At 58.5% G+C, this 18,958-nt stretch overlaps 1 protein-coding gene across 1 annotated transcript; it reads left to right on the top strand.

Moving 5' to 3' along the window:
* The first annotated feature begins 7,856 nt into the window (after positions 1-7,856).
* On the top strand, positions 7,857-10,428 carry FZD9 (frizzled class receptor 9). The gene has a single exon (XM_006119626.4). The coding sequence runs from the start codon at positions 8,203-8,205 to the stop codon at positions 9,952-9,954; it is 1,752 nt and encodes a 583-aa protein (XP_006119688.3). The 5' UTR covers positions 7,857-8,202; the 3' UTR covers positions 9,955-10,428.
* The last annotated feature ends 8,530 nt before the right edge of the window (positions 10,429-18,958 follow it).

Below are 18,958 nucleotides of genomic sequence, written 5' to 3'. Positions count from 1 at the left end.
AAGTACTAATAGAAGTAATTAATGCCCATGCTGAGGTAGCACTTTCCAGTGCTTCATTTGTAATGGAAGAGGTGCCAGGGCTCAAGCAAATCTTTACTTTCATAACTGATGCTGTAAGCCTAGAGGGGCTACAAAATGCCAACTCTAGAGGTACCAGGGCTCAGCCCAGACAGCCCTGGCACAAATTAAACCCAGGCACTTTCCATCTGCGAAGTGCTGTATGAACACTCTCGCTGCCATCTGAGCCAGAGCCACATTATTGTCCCCAACTTACTGATGGAGAAACTGAGACCCTGCCAGGCTAAAATCTTCATCTGCAAAAGCGGCTCCAAATTACAGAGCTTCATGTTTACGTGCTCAGCTTGTGAGAGCCAAAGGCACAGAAGCCCCAGCTCAGCTCTAAGTACCAGAGCTGTCCCATTGAAATCGGGGGTGAGTTAAATGCTTTAAGCTAAGCCTGCACTTCAGGATCCAGCGAGTCATTGTGGGAGCAGCATTAAAAGCCAGGCTCCCAGATTTGTGTCCAACACACCTGATGATTCCAACCGCTCAAAAATAACATCATTTATAAAGCATCCTCTCCCACTCACCACAATGCTGCCCAAGTAATTAACAATAACGGATGGCAATTAATGCATCAACAAATACCTTCCCTTGATCTCTGTTTTTTCTGGCCACCCATACCAGCAACATCAGAGAACCTGGAACATCGAGTCAATTAGCAAAAGCCAAGCACTACACAGTCTTTCTGGGGTCAAAGCACAGTGGGGAACTGCCCTGCGGGGGCAAAGAGCAGCCCAGGACAATGGCTAGCTGAATCTGGGGCCTGTCTAAGGGAGAGTCAGGGGTGGCGCTGCCATCTTGTGCCTGAACAACATTCCAGGATGGAGTTACTGATTCCTTGGTCTCCAGTGGTGCCAGCCTTCACCCACACATGTGGGAGAGCCCTGCTGGGTGTTCAGATAGGAAGTTGTCCTCCTGTTGTCCATACTGGGTAGATAAATGGGACTTTGGTCCCCAGGGCTCTCAGATTGGCACCTTTCCCCACCAGCATGGAACTTCCAGACCAGAAACAGCAGCAGTGTGACACTGTTGCAAAAAAAGCAAACATGATTCTGGGATGCATTAACAGGAGTGTTGTGAGCAAGACACAAGAAGTCATTCTTCTGTTCTACTCTGCGCTAGTTAGGCCTCAGTTGGAGTATTATGTCCAGTTCTGGGCACCCCATTTCAAGAAAGATGTGGAGAAATTGAAGAAGGTCCAGAGAAGAGCAACAAGAATGATGGCAGGTCTAGAGAACATGAGCTATGAGGGAAGAGTGAAAGAATTGGGCTTGTTTAGTTTGGAAAGGAGAAGACTGAGAGGGGACACGAGAGCGATCTTCGGGTATCTACAAGGGTGTCACAAGGAGGAGGGAGACAATTTGTTCTCCTTGGTCTCTGAGGATAGGACATGAAGCAATGGGTTTAAATTGCAGCAAGGGAGGTGTAGGCTGGACATTAGGAAAAAGCATAAGTCAGGGTGGTTAAACACTGGAATAAATTGCCTTGGGAGGTTGTGGAATCTCCATCTCTGGAGATATGTAAGGCAGGTTAGACAGACATCTATCAGGGATGGAAGATGGTGCTGGGTCCTGGTGGTGGTGGGTCCTGGGTCCCATGGTGAGGGCAGGGGACTGGACTCAATGACCTCTTGAGGTCCCTTCCAGTTTTAGTGTTCTAGGATTCTGAGATTCCTTCATATGAGGCAGCTCTGCTGCAGCAAACACTGGAATGTCCCACCACCCAGGCCCTGCAGGTCTTGCAGAGGGGCTGGGACTCGCCTGCGTAGAGAGGCAGGGCTCAACACTCTCCAGCAGACTGGGTGCCCAGGATCACTCCAACCTGTCCCCTAGGACCAGCAATCCCAGCATCCCTGGGGGGAAGCTCAGCACGTTTCTGGAGGAAGATTTGCGAGGAGGCGAACAGGGCCCTTTTAATGACAGGCTGCTTATCAACTATTCTGTTTCTTGCACTCTTTAGAGGATGAAATCCCAGCTCCTCAGCAGCACCGTTTCTCTTGGCCGCAAGTGCCACATACATAATCATCCCGTGTGCTTCTGTGGCGTGTTTCATCTTCAAAGCACTTCGCAAACATTCCCAAATGAATTAAACATGTCCCCTGTTTACTATGGGCAGGACCTGTTTTTTTAGCAAGGGATTTTCCATCCTCTTGGTGGGTGCCCCTGGAAATCTCTGCCAGTGCCACGGCTATGGATGGGGTTTTGAGAGGGTCCTTGGCACTCAGCAGCTGACGTCCGTCCGGGTAGTCCTCAGCTGTTGCCAGGTCAAATTCCCTGGAGATGCCTGACCTTTGCTCAAGCTATTGAAACACCTTTACTGCCTTCAGGCAGAGGAAAGGGAACGTGTGTGTGTCTGTGCACACACGTCTATTGATTTGTGAGGGGGGGTGCCTCCTTGGTGAGTGTGCCCATGAGTGTACAAAAGTGTATGCACCCAGCTGTAAGCACTAGTCTACTTGTGCATGTACCACTAGATCAGGGGTGGGGAACCGTTTTTGAGTTGCAGACCACTGACCCACAGAAAATTCAGTTAGGGGTACACACAAGTGAGAAGCAAAAAATTTTTTTGTAAAAACCACGGCCCCCAACTGAGAAGGAGAAAAACACTTCCCACATTCCCCTCACACACTGGAGCCTGGGGGGGGGGGGGAGCAGGCTAATAGACTGTATGCTCCCACATTCCCCTCACACACTGGAGGCTGGGGGGGGGGAGCAGGCTAATAGACTGTGTGCTCCCACATTCCCCTCACACACCGGAGCCTGGGGGGGGGGGGAGCAGGCTAATAGACTGTGTGCTCCCACATTCCCCTCACACACCGGAGCCTGGGGGGGGGGAGCAGGCTAATAGACTGTGTGCTCCCACATTCCCCTCACACACCGGAGCCTGGGGGGGGGGAGCAGGCTAATAGACTGTGTGCTCCCACATTCCCCTCACACACCGGAGCCTGGGGGGGGAGGAGAAGGCTTATAGACTGTGTGCTCCCACATTCCCCTCACACACCGGAGCCTGGGGGGGGGGGAGCAGGCTAATAGAGTGTATGCTCCCACATTCCCCTCACACACCGGAGCCTGGGGGGGGAGGAGAAGGCTTATAGACTGTGTGCTCCCACATTCCCCTCACACACCGGAGCCTGGGGGGGGGGGAGCAGGCTAATAGACTGTATGCTCCCACATTCCCCTCACACACCGGAGCCTGGGGGGGGAGGAGAAGGCTTATAGACTGTGTGCTCCCACATTCCCCTCACACACCGGAGCCTGGGGGGGGGGAGCAGGCTAATAGAGTGTATGCTCCCACATTCCCCTCACACACCGGAGCCTGGGGGGGGGGGGAGCAGGCTAATAGACTGTGTGCTCCCACATTCCCCTCACACACTGGAGTCGGGGGGGGGGGAGCAGGCTAATAGACTGTGTGCTCCCACATTCCCCTCACACACCGGAGCCTGGGGGGGGGAGCAGGCTAATAGACTGTATGCTCCCACATTCCCCTCACACACCGGAGCCTGGGGGGGGAGAAGAAGGCTAATAGACTGTGTGCTCCCACATTCCCCTCACACACTGGAGCCTGGGGGGGGAGGAGAAGGCTTATAGACTGTGTGCTCCCACATTCCCCTCACACACCGGAGCCTGGGGGGGGGAGGAGAAGGCTTGTAGACTGTGTGCTTCAGCCCTGTGGGGGGAATAGCTGGGGGATTGGAGCATCACCATGGAATCCCCAATGCTGGGGGGAACCGATAGCCTCCAGAGCCAGATCCAGGCAATCCATCGGGGGGGAAGGGTGGGTTGCCTTTGCAGTCCCTTCTCACCCAGGGGATGCAGGGAGGGCCGGAGAGCTGTAAGATCAGGGAGCGGTGGAAGCAGGCAGCAGGGTGTAAGGGACCAGGGGCACAGGGTAGACCAGGAGGGGTGTAAGATCAGGGAGTGGTGCAAGGGACGAGGGGCGCAGGGTAGACTAGGAGGGGTGTAAGATCAGGGAGCGGTGAAAGCAGGCAGCAGGGTGCAAGGGACCAGGGGAGACCAGGAGCGGTGTAAGATCAGGGAGAGGTGGAAGCAGGCAGCAGGGTACAAGGGACCAGGGGCGGTGTAAGATCAGGGAGAGGTGGAAGCAGGCAACAGGGTGTAAGGGACCGGGGCGCAGGGTAGACCAGGAGCGGTGTAAGATCAGGGAGCGGTGGAAGCAGGCAACAGGGTGTAAGGGACCGGGGCGCAGGGTAGACCAGGAGGGGTGTAAGATCAGGGAGCGGTGGAAGCAGGCAGCAGGGTACAAGGGACCAGGGGCGCAGGGGAGACCAGGAGCGGTGTAAGATCAGGGAGCGGTGGAAGCAGGCAGCAGGGTGCAAGGGACCAGGGGCGCAGGGGAGACCAGGAGCGGTGTAAGATCAGGGAGCGGTGGAAGCAGGCAGCAGGGTGCAAGGGACCAGAGGCGCAGGGGAGACCAGGAGGGGTGTAAGATCAGGGAGCGGTGGAAGCAGGCAGCAGGGTGCAAGGGACCAGGGGCGCAGGGGAGACCAGGAGCGGTGTAAGATCAGGGAGCGGTGGAAGCAGGCAGCAGGGTGCAAGGGACCAGGGGCGCAGGGGAGACCAGGAGGGTTGTAAGATCAGGGAGCGGTGGAAGCAGGCAGCAGGGTGCAAGGGACCAGAGGCGCAGGGGAGACCAGGAGGGGTGTAAGATCAGGGAGCGGTGGAAGCAGGCAGCAGGGTGCAAGGGACCAGAGGCGCAGGGGAGACCAGGAGGGGTGTAAGATCAGGGAGCGGTGGAAGCAGGCAGCAGGGTGCAAGGGACCAGGGGCGCAGGGGAGACCAGGAGGGGTGTAAGATCAGGGAGCGGTGGAAGCAGGCAGCAGGGTGCAAGGGACCAGGGGCGCAGGGGAGACCAGGAGGGGTGTAAGATCAGGGAGCGGTGGAAGCAGGCAGCAGGGTGCAAGGGACCAGGGGCGCAGGGGAGACCAGGAGGGGTGTAAGATCAGGGAGCGGTGGAAGCAGGCAGCAGGGTGCAAGGGACCAGGGGCGCAGGGGAGACCAGGAGCGGTGTAAGATCAGGGAGCGGTGAAAGCAGGCAGCAGGGTGCAAGGGACCAGGGGCGCAGGGGAGACCAGGAGGGGTGTAAGATCAGGGAGCGGTGGAAGCAGGCAGCAGGATGCAAGGGACCAGGGGCGCAGGGGAGACCAGGAGGGGTGTAAGATCAGGGAGCGGTGGAAGCAGGCAGCAGGGTACAAGGGACCAGAGGCGCAGGGGAGACCAGGAGGGGTGTAAGATCAGGGAGCGGTGGAAGCAGGCAGCAGGGTGCAAGGGACCAGAGGCGCAGGGGAGACCAGGAGGGGTGTAAGATCAGGGAGCGGTGGAAGCAGGCAGCAGGGTGCAAGGGACCAGGGGCGCAGGGGAGACCAGGAGGGGTGTAAGATCAGGGAGCGGTGGAAGCAGGCAGCGGGGTGCAAGGGACCAGGGGCGCAGGGGAGACCAGGAGGGGTGTAAGATCAGGGAGCGGTGGAAGCAGGCAGCAGGGTGCAAGGGACCAGAGGCGCAGGGGAGACCAGGAGGGGTGTAAGATCAGGGAGCGGTGGAAGCAGGCAGCAGGGTACAAGGGACCAGAGGCGCAGGGGAGACCAGGAGGGGTGTAAGATCAGGGAGCGGTGAAAGCAGGCAGCAGGGTGCAAGGGACCAGAGGCGCAGGGGAGACCAGGAGGGGTGTAAGATCAGGGAGCGGTGGAAGCAGGCAGCAGGGTGCAAGGGACCAGGGGCGCAGGGGAGACCAGGAGGGGTGTAAGATCAGGGAGCGGTGGAAGCAGGCAGCAGGGTGCAAGGGACCAGGGGCGCAGGGGAGACCAGGAGGGGTGTAAGATCAGGGAGCGGTGGAAGCAGGCAGCAGGGTGCAAGGGACCAGGGGCGCAGGGGAGACCAGGAGGGGTGTAAGATCAGGGAGCGGTGGAAGCAGGCAGCAGGGTGCAAGGGACCAGGGGCGCAGGGGAGACCAGGAGCGGTGTAAGATCAGGGAGCGGTGGAAGCAGGCAGCAGGGTGCAAGGGACCAGGGGCGCAGGGGAGACCAGGAGGGGTGTAAGATCAGGGAGCGGTGGAAGCAGGCAGCAGGATGCAAGGGACCAGGGGCGCAGGGGAGACCAGGAGGGGTGTAAGATCAGGGAGCGGTGGAAGCAGGCAGCAGGGTGCAAGGGACCAGGGGCGCAGGGGAGACCAGGAGGGGTGTAAGATCAGGGAGCGGTGGAAGCAGGCAGCAGGGTGCAAGGGACCAGGGGCGCAGGGGAGACCAGGAGGGGTGTAAGATCAGGGAGCGGTGGAAGCAGGCAGCAGGGTGCAAGGGACCAGGGGCGCAGGGGAGACCAGGAGGGGTGTAAGATCAGGGAGCGGTGGAAGCAGGCAGCAGGGTACAAGGGACCAGAGGCGCAGGGGAGACCAGGAGGGGTGTAAGATCAGGGAGCGGTGGAAGCAGGCAGCAGGGTGCAAGGGACCAGAGGCGCAGGGGAGACCAGGAGGGGTGTAAGATCAGGGAGCGGTGGAAGCAGGCAGCAGGGTGCAAGGGACCAGGGGCGCAGGGGAGACCAGGAGGGGTGTAAGATCAGGGAGCGGTGGAAGCAGGCAGCGGGGTGCAAGGGACCAGGGGCGCAGGGGAGACCAGGAGGGGTGTAAGATCAGGGAGCGGTGGAAGCAGGCAGCAGGGTGCAAGGGACCAGAGGCGCAGGGGAGACCAGGAGGGGTGTAAGATCAGGGAGCGGTGGAAGCAGGCAGCAGGGTACAAGGGACCAGAGGCGCAGGGGAGACCAGGAGGGGTGTAAGATCAGGGAGCGGTGAAAGCAGGCAGCAGGGTGCAAGGGACCAGAGGCGCAGGGGAGACCAGGAGGGGTGTAAGATCAGGGAGCGGTGGAAGCAGGCAGCAGGGTGCAAGGGACCAGGGGCGCAGGGGAGACCAGGAGGGGTGTAAGATCAGGGAGCGGTGGAAGCAGGCAGCAGGGTGCAAGGGACCAGGGGCGCAGGGGAGACCAGGAGGGGTGTAAGATCAGGGAGCGGTGGAAGCAGGCAGCAGGGTGCAAGGGACCAGGGGCGCAGGGGAGACCAGGAGGGGTGTAAGATCAGGGAGCGGTGGAAGCAGGCAGCAGGGTGCAAGGGACCAGGGGCGCAGGGGAGACCAGGAGGGGTGTAAGATCAGGGAGCGGTGGAAGCAGGCAGCAGGGTGCAAGGGACCAGGGGCGCAGGGGAGACCAGGAGGGGTGTAAGATCAGGGAACGGTGGAAGCAGGCAGCAGGGTGCAAGGGACCAGAGGCGCAGGGGAGACCAGGAGGGGTGTAAGATCAGGGAGCGGTGGAAGCAGGCAGCAGGGTACAAGGGACCAGAGGCGCAGGGGAGACCAGGAGGGGTGTAAGATCAGGGAGCGGTGAAAGCAGGCAGCAGGGTGCAAGGGACCAGAGGCGCAGGGGAGACCAGGAGGGGTGTAAGATCAGGGAGCGGTGGAAGCAGGCAGCAGGGTGCAAGGGACCAGGGGCGCAGGGGAGACCAGGAGGGGTGTAAGATCAGGGAGCGGTGGAAGCAGGCAGCAGGGTGCAAGGGACCAGGGGCGCAGGGGAGACCAGGAGGGGTGTAAGATCAGGGAGCGGTGGAAGCAGGCAGCAGGGTGCAAGGGACCAGGGGCGCAGGGGAGACCAGGAGGGGTGGAAGCTCCAGCGGTGTCTCCCGTTCCCGGCCAGAGCGCAGAGGGGAGGTCGGACCCAGACGGGCTGAGCTGCAGGCCCCGCGCCTTTAAGGCGGCCCCCGCCCCTGGGGGAGGTCCCGGCGGCCGGGCCCGCCTCCCGGGGGTGTAGCCGACTCCGGGGGCTGGCGGCGGCTCAGCGGCTGCGAAGGCAGGAGCGGCGGCAGCTCCTCGGTTCCGAGCCGGCGCGTCCGCTGGTGTCCGGCGCATGGAGCCCCGGCACGGCCGGGCACCCCGCGGGGGGAGCTGCGAGCCGGCCCCTGCTATGGGGCTGCCCGGAGGACGCTGCCCAGCCCGGGGCTAGGCGCGGCGGCGGCTCTCCCGGGGCGGCCAGAGGGTGGCCTGGCTGGCGCCCTCCGCGCTAGGGCAGGATGGGGGCGTCTGAGTAGCGCCCTGGCAGCGCCCAGCCCTGGCGGGAGCGGGTGCCCGGGATTCGCCTGGAGCCTGCCATGGCAGCCCTGCGCCTGACAATCACCTTGTCCTTCCTGTGCCAACTGGTGGTGGCCGGCTTCAGCCTGGAGATCGGCTCCTATGACGTGGAACGGGGCCGCGAGGCCCGATGCCAGCCCATCGAGATCCCCATGTGCCAAGGCATCGGTTACAACCTGACCCGCATGCCCAACTACATGGGGCATGAGGACCAGCGGGAGGCTGCCATCAAGCTGCAGGAGTTTGCCCCCTTGGTGGAGTATGGCTGCCACGTTCACCTGCGCTTCTTCCTCTGCTCCCTCTATGCCCCCATGTGCACCGACCAGGTGAGCACCAGCATCCCAGCCTGCAAGCCCATGTGTGAGCAGGCCCGGCACAAGTGCGCTCCCATCATGGAGCAATTTAACTTTGGCTGGCCAGAGTCCTTGGACTGCAGTAAGCTGCCCACCAAGAATGACCCCAATGCCTTGTGCATGGAGGCACCTGAGAATGCCACCCCTGGGGAAACTCCAAAGGGACAGGGCATGCTCCCGGTGGCACCACGACCCAGGCCCTCAGGGACTGGCGAGGGCAGGGGGCCAAACAGCTTGGGGTCATGTGAGAACCCTGAGAAGTTCCAGTATGTAGAGAAGAGCCTCTCCTGTGCCCCCAAATGCTCCCCTGGGGTGGATGTCTACTGGTCCCGGGAGGACAAAGATTTTGCCTTCATATGGATGGCGGTGTGGTCAACACTGTGTTTCATCTCCACGGCCTTCACAGTGCTCACCTTCCTGCTGGACCCACATCGGTTCCAGTACCCTGAGAGACCTATCATCTTCCTGTCCATGTGCTACAACGTCTACTCGGTGGCCTTTCTCATTCGCTCTGTGGCTGGGGCTGAGAACATAGCCTGTGACCGGGAGAACGGGGAGCAGTACATCATCCAGGAGGGGCTGGAAAGCACTGGCTGCACCATTGTCTTTCTCATCCTCTACTACTTTGGCATGGCCAGCTCGCTCTGGTGGGTCATCCTGACCTTGACCTGGTTCCTGGCAGCTGGGAAGAAATGGGGACACGAGGCCATCGAAGCCCACAGCAGCTACTTCCACATGGCTGCCTGGGGCATCCCAGCCATGAAGACCATCGTCATCCTCACTATGCGGAAGGTGGCAGGAGATGAGCTCACTGGGCTATGTTATGTGGGAAGCATGGATGTGGGTGCCTTGACGGGGTTCGTGCTCATCCCACTCGCCTGCTACCTGGTGATCGGCACCTCCTTCATCCTCACTGGCTTCGTGGCCCTCTTCCACATCCGGAAGATCATGAAGACAGGAGGCACCAACACAGAGAAGCTGGAGAAGCTGATGGTGAAGATCGGGGTCTTCTCCATCCTCTACACCGTCCCGGCCACGTGTGTCATCGTCTGCTACTTTTACGAGCGGCTCAATGTGGATTATTGGAACTTCAGGGCACTGGAGCATGGCTGCGTGGCCTTCTCCGGCCGGCACAACACCAACTGCTCCTTGGAAGCCTCGGTACCCACTGTGGCTGTCTTCATGCTAAAGATTTTCATGTCGCTGGTAGTGGGTATCACCAGTGGGGTGTGGGTGTGGAGCTCCAAGACACTCCAGACCTGGCAGAGCCTGTGCAACAGAAAACTGGGCATGAGGACTAGGGGGAAGCCATGCAGTGGGGTCACTTGTGCTGGGGCGCATTGCCATTACCAAGCCCCTGCAGTCATGCTACACATGACCAAACCAGATCCCTACCTGGACAACCCCACCCATGTCTAGTGCGGGGACTACCTTTGACTATGGACGAAGCACAGAGAATCTCTCACGGGTAAGGGATTGGGAGGGAAGAGAATGGGCCTGCGGAGTACATGCTCAGCGTTTGCGGGGATGGGGCTGGCCAGCAGCGTAGAGCTCACATGAGTGGAGCAATGGGGAGAAGAGGAGGTTGAATTGTGAGAGGGCAAATGCACCCTGGCTCGAGGATACTAGAGCCAAGAAACTCAAAGGGAGCTCTTTGGCAGAGGGTCTTGGCCCAGGTACCAGGATACCTGTTAAACTGGTCGCTGCTTTTCCTAGCGTGTTTTGGTTTTGTTGCTATTGCCAAACCCACTGGCTATTTTAACCCTTGGTTTTGAGGGGCAGAGGGAAATAATCCAACCGGAAGTTATTTAATTCTGTAATTTATTTTAACATTTTTTTTTAATCGCTAGCTGCAAGGAATGGAAACAATAAATCCTGGATGTGTTACTTCAACTGAGCTTCACTGTTTGTGGGAAGGGCGGTGAGAGCCAGGTGGGTAACCCTCTCCCACTGCCCCAACCGAAATGGAACCAAGCTGATGAAGTGTCGGGGGGGGGGGGGGGGTCTGCACTGGTAGAACTAGAAGTGGGGCTGGCAGTTAGCAGCGTGTGTCAGGCACCCACTGGGAAGGGATTGGTGCCCCCAGCTCCAGCTCCCAGACGAGTGGCATGGGGTGGTGAGCTGCTATGGGGGCTTGGCAGAGTTAATGGGGGAACTGGAGAAGAGCTGTCATGCTTGTGCTGGGTGGGGGGGTACCCCAGAAGTGCTGTTGAATGGCATGTGTGCATGCACACAGCCTGATCACACGATGTAGCTCCTGTTCTGTCACACACCTGGATCCCCATACAGCTTCTCTGATGCTCTGCCCTGCAGTCCACCCCGTTCCTGTTCTAGTTCTGGGCTCCCCACCTGGTTCAGGTTCTGTCCTGCTCTCCCTGCCCTGGTTATCCTCTGTCATGCCGAAGGCCCAGAGCAGCTCCCCTTGGAAGTTGGCCATGTGGCTTATACACCAGGGCTGCGTCTAGACTGGCAAGTTTTTCTGCAAAAGCAGCTGCTTTTGCGCAAAAACTTGCCAGTTGTCTACCCTGGCTGCTTGATTTTGCGCAAAAGCACTGACGTTCTACTGTCCGAAATCAGTGCTTCTTGCACAAATGCTTTGACGTTCCCGTTCGGGCAAAAGCCCTTTTCCGGAAATGTTTTTGCGCAAGAGGGCCAGTGTAGACAGCTAAGAATTGTTTTGTGCAAAAAAGCCCCGATGGCGAAAATGGCGATCGGGGCTTTTTTGCGCAAAACCGCGTCTAGATTGGCACGGATGCTTTTCCACAAAAAGTGCTTTTACACAAAAGTGTCCGTGCCAGTCTAGACGCTCTTTTCTGCAAATGCTTTTAACGGAAAAGCTTTTCCGTTAAAAGCATTTGCGGAAAATCATGCCAGTCTAGACATAGCCCAGCTGTCTGCTCTATTTGGGCTGGAGAAAACCTCAGGCTCCTATCCTGCCTGGACAGCCAGGAGGCCAGGAATCATTCAGATGACACTGTCCCTGTCCCCCTGCTTTCCCCAGCCCTAGGCTAAAGGAGGGGTTCATGGCAGCTCCTGTTGTTCCCCAGCAGCACACCCTGGCCTTGCCTGGCCCTGTGACTCCTCGCTGTGGTCTGGAAGCCAGTTCCCCGAGGAGATCCTGCAGCTGCCAGCCAATGAGCAGAGACTGTTGTTAAATGGGTCCAGTTTGGGCGTTAAGGGAGGGGGCAGCAAGGGGCAGTCCAAGGCCAGTGCTCTTTGTTTCGTACTCCTCTGGGTTGAGCCAGCCGGGGTTGCCCCTCACCCTCTTCCCCTTGGCTGGGGCAGCTGCATGGCTCCCCGGTGCTAGTTTTGGCACCCTGCTCCCGCCGCAGGAGGCCGGTTTGCATGCTGAATGTCGGGCTCATGAATAATGTTTTCCACTGAGCTTTTCCTGTAGGTTGTTTGTGCAGGTACCTCCTGCTGCCGGCGCACGGGCGGGGGGAGCCCCAGGCCTGCAACGCCAAAGGGGAAACAAGTCCTAGTATGTGCTCCCCTCAGAAGTCACATGGCTTAGGCCAGCATGGGGCGGGGATATGGCTGGATGGGGGGAGTTCAGTGCCTGAGAAGTGGGCAGGGGTGGGTTGAGGGGAGAGGGAAGGAGGCCTGGGTATTTTGGACTGAATGGATGGAGAGTCTGAAGTTTTGTTCCTGAACCTGCACGGGGAGCTCTGGGAGCTGGGCTCTGGGCTGAGGGAATGACGCCTTTGAGGCGAGTGGAATGGAAACTTGTGTGGCTTCATTTACCCTCCGCTCCGGCTAGTCCCATCTTGGCTTGCCCATTGTCCCAAGAGAAACTAGGGCTTCCTGGGGCGTGGGGAGTCAGGAGCTAGCCCTGAGGCATAGGGAAGGGAGCCGGCTTTTTGCCCCAAGTAAGGAATTCACTGTCCAAACAGTACATGCGCCTTTGGATGTATGCACATGCACTGCTGTGTCAGTGTGCATGCCTGTATGCATGTATCTGTGCTTTTGAGTGTGTGCATGGGATAGCTCCCTGTGCGTGCCTGTGTGCACATAGCTGTGCCTTGGTCTGTGCACACGTACTGCTGTATCGGTGTGCACATCTATGTGCATGTAGCTGTGCCTTCGGGTACGTGCATAGGACCACCTCCCCCTGTGTGCACCTGTGTTCACATAGCTATGCCTTTGGGAGATGTGCACACATTTTTGTGTCGATGTATGCGTCTGTGCACGTAGTTGTGCCTTCAGGTGTGTGCACACATTGCAGTATCGGTGTGTGCGTCTGTGTGAACATAGCTGTTCCTTTGATGTGTTTGTGGTTAGGTGGATTTACTGCCACGGTGTCCTCACAGGTCTCTGGCTCCATCGCTGCTGATAACCAGAAGGCTGCTTGCATGTGTGCTCAGTGATGTGGGCCCAATGAGACCCCAAGAGAGCCCCCAAAGACCACAAACCAGATAAGGGTCAAAGGTTCGAGGCCAGGTTTATTGTAAAGCCAAGTACAGTCATAGTTGTCAGTCGACTCTACCGAACCACTATGCATATGTACTTGCCACAATGGAATTCAAAAGCTGTTCCCCCAAGACCCCACCTTATATACAAGTACGAACAAATCACACCTCACTGCTGACATTGTCAGGTTACCACCCTCTGATGCTACTTAGATACCACCCATCACCCTGTACCTTGTAGTTTGATTAGATCATCTTTATCCATCCTGTTGTCATTTTAGACCCTTTCCTGAACCTGGGTCTGTATCTGTGAGGAGTGGGTGCCAAGATCTTTTTAATGAGCTAGTGGTATCGCGTGCTTTCCACTTATGGTCAGTACCATTTATTGTTCTGCATCTGGGCCTATTGCCAATTAGTGTTTTGCACACTCGGCCCTGTTCGTGCCAAGTTCTGTGGGATGGAGCCTGCCTCTTTTTCACAGCTTAGCTTTGCTTTGTTAGCCATGCTTTGCCCATTGTCAACTAGGCCTCAGGCCTCAGGCCTCAGACCAGGCCTGTGCTGCATGGGCTTATGTTTTAGGCCTTCATCTTAATACAGTGTTGTGTGCTTGTATTCATGTAGCTGTAGCCTTCAGGTCGTGTGCACACACGTTGCTGTGTCCGTGTGCTGGATGACTGGCCTGTGTGTGAGCACTCAGTGCCGGCAGGCTAGCCCAGGCTGAATGCCTGTTACTGGCACTAGGTAGCTCGCTGGTGGGGACATGCTTGACAAAAGGCTGGATCCTCTTCTCCACTGGGAGGCCCGAGCACTGGGGGAGGAGCAGGGGGAATTTGGGTCTCCCTCCAACTGCCGCTGGGCACAAAGGCGCTGTATCCTGGCCCCCTATTGGATAGGGCCAGGGGTTCCACTGCACCCTCTGTTCTGGCAATCTCCAGAAGTGACCATGGTGGGAGCTTGGGCCATTTTTCTCCTTTTTGGGGTAGAAAGGTGGCGAGGGTTTATCCCAGGGAGCGCAGTTCCTATGTGGCCTTGATGGTCAGATGCAGCGCCCTGGCGGGTTCTGCAGTGACTGGAGCAGGTGCAATGTGGCCAGCAGGAAAGCCAGGAGCATGAAATATCTGCAGGAGGAGACTCTTGGGAACACTCTGAAGCCCTGGGCATCCTCAGTGTGTAATCACCCCTGGAGAGGAGGTCGGGGTTAAACATCCAGCACTCCTGCTTGCAGGCAGCCCCGACTGCTTACTAGTGGGCTGGCAGATGAAGGCGGATGCCTGTGTCTTGGAGCAGCGCTCCCAGGTTCCTTTATAAAGAAGCCAGAAGGCGCCCAAGCTCCTCTCTGCCCTCCGGCGCAGGCTGGTCAGAGTTGGCTTCTTGGCCCAGGGTCTGGGAGGTTGTGGCAGAACTTGTGGGAGGAGCTGGTCCTGCTGCACCTGCCTCCTGTCACATCTGTTCTGCACCGAGAGGGTTCAGGGCTGTTAGGAGACTCCTGGGGTCACCCTCCTGCTCTGGAGGCCGACAGGCCATTCCCTGAGTAGGGCCATGAAGTTCTATGTTTGGCGGGGCGGGTGCAGGGAATTGCACAGACAGAAGGTTGGGGAGGTGGGTAGCAGGGCTTGGGGATGCACTGATGTAAAGTTAACCAGGTGTGGAGGTGGGGCCCTGCCTGGCCTGAGTGAGGAGCACCGGGTACAGGTGGTAATTTTTAATGAGGGCCACTTCTACATTTTGGTAAGGGCGCAAGGGCAGCACTTTTCTATGGGTCTGGGACGCAGGCTCACTGCAGAAGGGAGCTTGGAGTAGGGGGCTGAGGAGCAGGAGAGGGAGTGGGGTCTGAGGGAACTTGGCTGAAGGAGGGAATTGTGCCCTGGGCAGGGCAGTGGAGTGCAGGGCTGGGAAGGGGGTTGTGGCTGGGAGAGGGAGGTTCTGAGAGTTTGGCTAGTGACGGGGGGGCAGGGAGTTGGGGGTGAGGCAGGGGGAATAGGATGCTGAATGTAGGTTCTGGCCATGAGGTGCTTACCTAGGCAGCTCCTCAAACTGCTCAAAGTGGCTGGCAGCTGGGGCCATGTGCCCCTCTGTGCTGTACACCCCTTGCTGGAGAGGGAGGGAGACATCATGTGCTGCCCCTGCCCCACACGTCACAGCTCACACTAGTCATTTCCATGAGGGGACGAGGCGCTTAGCTACTGCCAATGTACCCACAGGCCCTGAAACAAGCAGGCTTGTGAGCACTCTCTCCCATGCGTGGTTCACAGCACTGCCTCGGCCCTGCCCATCAGTCAGCTCGTTGTGCGTTAATTTGTTAACGTGCTTGCTGCAGGGAGGCCACTACAACGAGGGTCCCTCCCTGCCCACTCATGGCCCCAATACACCTCACTCACGGTAGCTGCACCCCAGGGCGGGGGATTCACAGGCACAATCTGGCCCCTCTAGGAGCCCCCAAATTCGGGTTAGTGCCTTGAGCAGCCAGCTTCATCTGGGGCTGAGTGGAGCCCAGGGCCTGCTGCGAGCCCACAGGCTGAAAGATGCCAGAGCCAGACTGAATCAGGGCGTGGGGCCCGAACCCGGAAGCATGGGCGACACGTTATGCCCATGCGCCAATATTCAGAGCCGGGGGCCCTGCTCCACCAATATGTGGAGCTGGGTCTCTCCCCTGGCCCTGCCTGGAGCGGGCCCTGGCCCCCCCTGCGTGTCCTCCCACCCCGGCCCCAGAGCGTCCCCACTGGCCCCAGCCCGTCCCTGCCATGCGCAGCTTTAAGTCCGGCTCCCCCTCACCGGCACACACTGCCGGCTGCTGCTGCCATGCGTGGCATTCCCAGGTGAGCGGGGATACACCCAGGCGTGACATAACGTCACAGCCCGGGACTTGAAACTGCTTGGCGCAGCATTGCGCCGCACGGCTCGGAGTCCGGGGACTTCTGGGGCCCAAGCGCAGACTCTGGCCCCGCAAAGTGGAAGGCAGAAGGTAAGGTACAGGGAGGGGGAGGAAGGGGCTTATGTGGAGGAGGAAGGGGAAAATGGGGGAGGGGGAAGAAGGGGCTTGTGCGGAGGGGGAGGAGGAAGAAAGGGGAAGGCACCAAGAGACAGGGTGGAGGAGAGACAAATGCCAGGGGGCCAAGTGCAGACAATGAGGGAAAGGACAGGAGGGGAGGTGGGACAGGGTGATGCTGGGAGAGGAGGGGTATTGGGGCTAGAGGGAGGAGGGGGAGGTGCTGGGAGAAGGTTTAAAAGGGGGTGGGCATGAGGAAGGTGGGGATGGAGCAAGTCGTGTGAGGGCATAGGGGCATGAGGGGAACGGGGGCAGAGGGTGGTGAGGGGTGGGCATCAGGGAAAAATAGGACAAAGGGCAGGGGCAGTGAGGGAAGGGGGAGGCACCAGGAGGGTGCAGGTGCCAGGGGATTCTGGGGTGAAGCAGAAGGGCAGACACCTGCAGGGGAGGGACCAGCACCAGGAGGAGAGAGGCAGGGCAGGTGTGTAGAGGGAGGTGTTAGGAGAGGGGATGAGGAGGGGTAGCTCAGATGATCAGAGTGGGGCTACTAGAGGAGTGGGCACAGGGGACAGAGAAGGGCTGGTGGAGGGGGGCAGGTCACAGGAGGGCTGAGGGCAGTGAGAAAGGCAGGAGTCAGGACAGCAGAAGAGGGTGAGGAGTTGGGGGGCAGCAGAGGAGCTGATGGAGCAAGGGGAGAAGACAGCAGCAGAGAGAAAAGGTAAAGGTTTATAAAATAACTTTGGTGGTACATCCAAACAAGCCACATGAACTCAGTACTGGTGCACAACACAAAATTCATTCTGCTCATGGGAGGAAACTCTTAGGCTATGTCTACACTGGCGAGAACATCTTACGCAAGGGTTCTTGTGCAAGAACATGTCCACACTGCCATGTGTGAGCTGTGCTTTTGCGCAAGAGCATCCATTGCCGTGTGGACTCTCTCTTGTGCAAGAAAGCTCCGATGATCATTTTAGCCATAGGGGTTTCTTGCGCAAGAAATCCCTGCTGAGCATCCACACTGCCCTCTTGCGCAAGAGAGCTTACACCGGTTAGAAAAGAGCGTAGCTCTTGCGCAAGGCGCCCTCTCTTACCACGCCGTACTGTAAATGCTCTTGCACGAGAGCAGGTGGGCAGAGTGGCTGCTCTGTGGGATTATGGCTAATGGGGCACCACTCAAAATTATACAAACCTGCTACCCCTGCCTGGAAGTGTGCTGGGCATGCGTTGGCCTCGGAGGAGGAGTGCAGCGGCTGCATGCACCACAGGAGGTGTGAGCGGAACACAGGGTTTCCCTGCGCCGTGGGGGGTGGTGGTGGCGGTGGTGATAGTGGTAGCTACCTCAGGGGCTTTGTGAGGGAGGTAGCTGGGGATTTTTTGTGTGCGGTTTTATTTTTTCTTTCAACCAAAATTGCTGCAGGGCCCTGTCGAAATTGTTCAAATTGGGCCCCGTACTTCCTAAAGCCGACTCTCCCCCACCTCATGCCCTGGCAACTCTTGGGGACCTGGAGCAAGGAAGGGTTCTCCTGGTTCTACCTGGAGGAGGAGGGGGAAGGTAGGATAGCCTAGCGGTTAGTAGTGCAGGTCCCCAGGTGAGAGGCAGGGAGGGGAGGTGCTGGATACACAGCACAGCCCCGTATGCAATGCTGCATCTCAGCCCAAGCAGCTGCTGCATGCTGAGCCCTGTGTCTCCATGGTGAAGTCTGGGGAGGCTGCAGACAGGCCAGTTCCTGTTATACAGGTCAGGGACCTGGCAGGCTGCCCACAGGAGGCCATGCGGGCAAAGGGAGAGTTCTGCACAAGGGAGAAGGGCCCTGTCATGTCTTGACTGCCTCTCCTGGCCAGCCCAGCCCTGACACAGGGAACCTCAGAGACCCCGTCTGCTTCCTGCTGCATTCTGATCCCGAGATGGGGCTTTCGCTCCTTGTGCTCCTGTGAGCCCAGTGCTGGGGCAGATTCTGGTCTGCAGGGCCTGCTCACTCAGGGCAGCTGCTTGCTCCTGACATTCCTGGAGGACACTCTGCTGTCTGTCAGCCGAGGGGCTCCAGTCTCAGCCCTGCAGAGTCCTGTAACTTCCTACAAGGAACGGTGGGGAATAGGGAATGTGGGGAAAGCTGGCGGGGTTCAGGGAACATGGGGGGATGCCTAAGGGGGACGGGAGTGCCGAGGGCGTAGGGAATGTGTGTGGGGCTGCCGGAGGGGCACAGGGAATGGACCAGAGGGGCTTTGGGAACATGGGGGGGATGCCTGAGGGGCATGGGGGATGTGTAAGAGGTGCCTGAGGGGTGCGGGGAATGTGAAGGATGGTGGAGGGACCAGGGAAACATGGGGTTGCGGGTGTGCCAGAGGGGCACGGGGAGCATGGGGAATGGTGGAGGTACACAGGAAGGTTTTGGGGGATGTTGGAGAGACGGGGGAGGAATATGAGGGAAGCTGAAGGCATATGCGGAACATGGGGGATGCCAGATGCACATGAGGAACTTGGGGGAGCTTCCAGAGGCACACGGGGAACATGGGGGATGCCGGAAGGGCACAGGGAACATGGGGAGATGGTGAAGGTGAACAGGGAACATGGGGGACTATTGGGGGGCTGTGGGTATTGTAGGGACTGCAAGAGCAGCATGGGAAATGCAGGGGATGGTGGAGGATAGTCCAGGAATTTAACACAGAGAACATGGGGGGATGCCGGAGGGGTGTGGGGGAATGTAATGAACTATTCCAGCTGGCTGGAGGTGAAGCAGGGGTGGGCCAGGGCGAGGACACCTGCAGGATGGGGGCAGTTTAACTCCAGGGCTGTGTCTAGACTGGCAAGTTTTTCTGCAAAATCAGCTGCTTTTGCGGAAAAACTTGCCAGCTGTCTACACTGGCCGCTTGAATTTCCGCAAGAACACTGACGATCTACTGTCTGAAATCCGTACTTCTTGCGGAAATACTATGCTGCTCCCATTCGGGCAAAAGCTTTTGCGCAAAAGGGCCAGTGTAGACAGCTCCGATTTGATTTGTTTTGCGCAAAAAAGCCCCGATCGCAAAA

The sequence above is a fragment of the Pelodiscus sinensis genome, chromosome 21, assembly GCF_049634645.1.
Source record: "Pelodiscus sinensis isolate JC-2024 chromosome 21, ASM4963464v1, whole genome shotgun sequence".
In the NCBI taxonomy this organism is placed as follows: Eukaryota; Metazoa; Chordata; order Testudines; family Trionychidae; genus Pelodiscus; species Pelodiscus sinensis.
This window is presented reverse-complemented; position numbering and strand designations above follow the sequence as displayed.

Bases quoted from the DNA above. Each gene is read 5' to 3' on its own strand.
- FZD9 (XM_006119626.4), top strand. From the start codon at position 8,203: ATGGCAGCCCTGCGCCTGACAATCACCTTGTCCTTCCTGTGCCAACTG.